At 35.5% G+C, this 5,564-nt stretch overlaps 1 protein-coding gene across 1 annotated transcript; it reads left to right on the forward strand.

The window, feature by feature from the left end:
• The first annotated feature begins 513 nt into the window (after positions 1-513).
• tmem160 (transmembrane protein 160) lies at positions 514-5,314 on the forward strand. The gene is given in 4 exon segments (NM_001128700.1): positions 514-774; positions 1,033-1,057; positions 3,189-3,281; positions 4,936-5,314. Coding segments are annotated over 4 exon segments (627 nt in total). The 5' UTR covers positions 514-555; the 3' UTR covers positions 5,226-5,314.
• The last annotated feature ends 250 nt before the right edge of the window (positions 5,315-5,564 follow it).

Consider the following 5,564-nt stretch of genomic DNA (forward strand, 5'->3'; position numbering starts at 1 on the left):
TTGTTATTATATTCCATATATATCATTTTTGACCAAATCATTGATTTTGTCCTATGTGATTTACCAAAAAATATGATAGATTGTGTGACAGAATGAGATAACGTTAATAACATAAAAGTTTGTGTGCAAAAGCGCAAGCACATTTTTTTGTCATATTTATGGTTTTTTATCTTATCATGATGACTTACCAAGTCAGAGTTGAGGTTTGGTGTGGTGGGGACCTTTGTTATGTTTTGGCGCCATCCTTTGGACACAAAGTCGACTAAATCATCCAAAGATTTAATTTAAACCTTTTTAACTATTAAAATCGGTGATTTAAAAATGAACAGAATAAAATAATAAGAACTAAGATGTAGAAGAAAAGTAATTAAACGAGTCAATGACATTAAACTCGTAGATAGATAGCTTCACACATGTGGAAGTAAGGATAGATGGCGCCACTGAAATACACGCCGAGTCCCGCGTGGACGCGGAAGCGTCTTTACGTGCACTCACTGGCAGTGTCGAAGTTCAGAGGTCGGGAAAAGGTCGTGTTTTGGGTTTACAGCATAAGCAATGGCTTCTATCAGATGGTTAATGGGTAGCCGGTTGTCTCGGTTCGTGTGTCCGTTCGCTCAACTCGTGCGGCAGCCGGTGTTGCAGTATGTGCGGCCTCCGGTGCGTGCGCTTCACCGGGGGAGCGTTCGCCGGGCGGCGGAGAAAAACCCGCTAAACAGTAGAGCACGAGCAGTGGAGCAGCAGTACATCACAGAACTAGATAAAGCTGATGCTCTGGTAAACATTAAAACACTCACTCACCCACTCCTTTGCACTGATTTGTTTAGAACTAAAATTGTTTCAATAATAGTTTGCATTAATTACGAAAAACATGTGTGGTAGGCTACTAAGATACACTAAATAGCAATAATATGACTGTATTCATGGAGGTGTTATTAATATGTTGTCGTGTGAAATGCGTGACATTACTGTGGTATAAAAATAATTATATTCAATAATTCTAATTATTAAAATATCTGTTTGTAACTTTTTTAGATGCTGCGAAAGTCACATGAAACAGGTGAGATTTTCTGTCTAAATGATTATTATGAAATTAATAATAGCAAGACTAAGCCGATGTTTTCCCCCTTATTGGCTATTTATTTTTCTGTTTGTTATATCAAGCGCCAAAATAGCAATCAAAATAGCAATAAATAAATAAACAAAAAAAATAAACAATTCATAATGTCATATGATAGTCCATACACCAATAGACCAATACATAGATTTCAAATGTCTACAGATAAATAACACAAGTCATGGAAAGTTATGTTATTTTACTTTGAATGCTTTTATAATTATATCTATAGTAATAGATGGTTATTTTATTTTGTGTAAGTATAGTACAACAGTATACCCAGACACTTTATTTTTTAGTAGCATTGACTTAATTTTCCTTTTTTTTTGTCCTTTGGAATTTTTCTGTTTTAAAGCGTTATGAGCTGTGAATCAAACCTAATCGGCTATGATGAGAATCGCAAAATTGCAAATATGAAAGCTTATAGCAATCTGACAAAAATAAATATAAGACTTTATTGAGGGAAAGAAATGTAATCCCATGAATCAAACCAAATAACAAATTTGCATTATAAATATTTTAGCAATAATTATTTAAAATGTTATAATATTGCTTTAATTACAGTATAACTAGAGAAACATTATGTTTTTATGAACAGTATTTTTAGAGTGTGCGATGCGTGAGGCCAGCAAACACGCAGAAGCTTTCAGTTAAGATGAACACAGTTTCTATAGTTATACTTTATTTATAGATAAAGGTATATGGCTCTGTATATAATCACTCTATCTTGCTGGAGTTTATAGCCGTTTCGCTTTACTTCAGGACACATTATTGCCGCTATGAAGGTCTAATCGCTGTTTTAAGTTATCCAGAGTTGTATGAATGTACAAATCTTGAATATAATAATATTATTAAATATTACAATTTTATCAACTTATACAGCAACACTTTTGCACAATCGATACCCAGCTGATTCAGTCGTTTCATAAGAGGACCGCGCTTCTCTTCTTTTTTCCTTGTCAACATAAGGGCAGTGAGGTGTGCCTCGCGTTTTTGGAATGAAAAAAGCACGTTAGCTGTGGTCGGCCCCTTGTTCAACTGCAAGACATACTAACTTGCGGGACGATAACGTATAACCCGTGCATACAGACACATTTGCCAAAGAAGCTAAATGGAAGAAGAATATTGCTTGAAACAGACGTGTTGATGCCAAAAAAAGCGCTGATGTTGACCTGGATCTGCATCATAAACGCAACAAATAGGCTTTACCTTTTATTTTACAGCATATAAAGCATGTATGAACATTAATGCAATATCATATTTAAACAACAAAACTGTTTACAAAAAGTCAACATATGCGCGCGTTGTTGTTGTCTTTTCATCACGCAGCGCTCGCACTTGAGCCGCGATGAAGAGAAAAGAAACCATATAGCAAGACATAATATTTAAAATAATGATTTGTATTAAATATGTAAAAGGTTTTGTGATTATAATAATACAAGGGGGGCATTAAATAAATGCATATTTTCCGTGGAGCGAGCGATTTGAGGAAGTCTGCTTATTTTATTTGATGGAAGACAAAAATATGATTGGAAAAAAACAGCCTATACCTGTTATTATAAAATAATCAGTCAGTGTTTTCGATTTGTAATATAAATTAATTATTTAATTTGAAAATTATTTAGGGCAGTCCTATTTATTTCATTCATTTTATTTAGTTTATTCTGTTCTTCTGTGCTAAACACTGCAGGTGCGTGAAAATGCTCTGTCGTATTGTTCTATTATTAATATGCTAGCATTTAAAAATAAATCAGTGTTTTATGCAATATTTAATGTGTCAGACACAAAATAGACACGTCAATTTGTTTAATATAAAATTAATAGTATCTGACCAGTTAACCGTTAATAACCGATTAATGAGCGGCGGTTGTCGGTTAGCAAAATTAACCGAAATGAGCATCCCTACTCTAATCCCTTTGTTTAAATATGAATGAGTTTTTTTTTTTATTCTGACTTTATAGAAAAGCATTGCATCACTGTTTTGTTGCCTGCATCAAGTTAACTACCAGTTAACTAAACCAGTTAACTAAAGCAATGTTAATTAACTTTTTTTTTTCTTATGAATGTTTTGCAGGATTTTTGTCCTGGTTCCGGAATGGTCTGCTGGCGACAGGCATCGGCGTTATTGCCTTTGTGCAGAGTGATGTGGGCAGAGAGGCTGGATATGGTACTATATCTTATACTAGAGCTTGTAATATTATACTATACACTCAGTCCTACTGGTTTTCTTCTCTTTTTAATCTATTTAATCCATATGAAAAGCATTTAAACTGTTTACGGGTCATTTATGCTACCCCTGTATGATTTTTTTTAATACCTAAAGTAGCTTTCTATGAAGGTAAATGTTTTGCAGAAGATGTTAAATTTCATAAACATTCAGGTCAGGACAATTCCCAGGACAAGTCATGGGAATTTGAATCATTTTTAATCAAATCATGGAGTATCAGGTATTTTTTGTTTGTCACTTTAAATTTTAGTTTGTATATGATAATGTATATAAATGTATGTGTTTTTTCTATACCTTTTTATTGCAGTTTCATGGCTAATGTTATGGTCAAGCTATTTTTCAGTTCCATTTTATTCTGTTAACGCTGATCAATAACTGCAGTCAAAAGCAATCACTTGGCTGTAGCAGTTAACAAGTGGTGTAATGGATCACAAATCTCATGTTTCGGATTGCATTGCAGTTTTTAGTAACGTATCGGATCATTTTTTTAGATCAGCAACAAGGAGAGGAGACAAATGTTATTTACTTTCCATTTTGTTAAAAACAACACTGCAAGAATCATTTGGTTTTAAGAAACGTAATTTAGAAGCTGTAATTTTAATACAAATAAAATCAAGAAATAACCATCTAAATATTAAAAAAAGAAAATACACAATTCTGTGAAAAATGGCTGTGGCTGATACGTTTAACATTATAATCTTGCAGAACAACACATTATATATATTTCTATAGTCTCTTTTTCAATAAATGATTCAATAAGCCACTCATAAAACATGTTTTATTACAATATGTATCTTTTTACGAATATTCAGTGACACAATTTTGATGTCTGGTTGTCGCCTCCTATATAAATCTAAATGTATAGTTTGTAAAAGTATCAAGCTGTCAAATATGAAAAAGAAAGCACTTTAATGCAGTGTTTCTCAACTGGTGGGTTGCGACCCAACATTTTCAGTGGATCCCAGAGTGTGTGGTTAAAAAAAAAAAAAAATTATTTTACTTATTGTGCTAATGCCGGACTTTTATTTTGAATTGCGTAAGCAACAACCCTACCGTTTAACATGTGAAATTTCTTTTAATTATTGCAACAAATATGTCGAAGCGCAAGACCAGCCTGGTTTAAGCTGGACATAGCAGGTTTTGGCTGGGCTCCCAGCCTGGCTAGGCTGGTCAAGCTGGTTTTAGCTGGTCATCTCCCAGCCAGACCAGCTAAGACCAGGCTGGAAATGGCTGGAAACCAGCCTGGAAATGGCCAAAACCCCTCTAAAACCAGCCTGGTCGACCAGCTAAAACCAGCCAACCAGCCCAGGCTGGTTTAAGCTGTTTTTTTCAGTAGGGAAGACATGATCATAATTTATTTTGGTAAAAAAAAGCGTAATCTAGAGGTCTTTTCCTTTCATATAAGCCACTTCTGATACCAAATGATCAACTAGAAGTCAAGTTATTTTTTGTTGTTCCTAAAACTTGGATCGGCGACAAGACTTTTGTCAGGTAGAGTACATACACGTATGGCGAGGTAGTATACTAAAGAACAAAACAAACATCATATGACCACTTGAATGTTTTATTTATTTATTTTTTTTCCACTCCTCAGCGTTCTTCATCATGGGCGGGATGTGTGTGTCATTCGGTGGAGCGTCATATGTGACCAGTCTTCTTTCTCTGAGAAGGATCATGCTTCTGTCTCTGCCAGCAGTGCTGCTCCACACGGCTGTGGTGTCCAGCGCTGCCCTCTTCTGGCTGTGCGCAGTATCGCTCTACATCGGCCGGCTGGAGGTGGAGATCATCCACGACGAGGATGATGAAGAGCACGGAGCAGACGAAAGCAGCGAGTGTGCCGAATGCAGGGCCCGACGCGACAGAGAAAAAGGCCAGGACAAGTGAGGATTCAAAGTCAGCTAGGCCATCTCCACCAATCCAGAACCAGACTTCTGTGTTCACAAACTGATTTAAAAGAGAGAAGGTGGAACTGGCTTCAGGTCGGTGTGGAGATGCAGATTCTTCCAATATAATTGTGCTTGATTTATTACTTTTGTTTGCGTCTGTGTTTCTTATATTTCTGAACACAAGCTTTACAAAGGGTCAGTGATACATTCACATCTTTTCCTTTGTAATATATGTATGTTTAATTTGTTTTGTTTCCTTGTTCTGGGATTCGAGTGCTGGATTTTCAAAAAAGCTGACACTTAATTAGACATCTTGGTTGTTAGAAGTCATGTTCAC

This window comes from Danio rerio, chromosome 15 (genome assembly GCF_049306965.1).
Source record: "Danio rerio strain Tuebingen ecotype United States chromosome 15, GRCz12tu, whole genome shotgun sequence".
Classification (NCBI taxonomy): domain Eukaryota; kingdom Metazoa; phylum Chordata; class Actinopteri; order Cypriniformes; family Danionidae; genus Danio; species Danio rerio.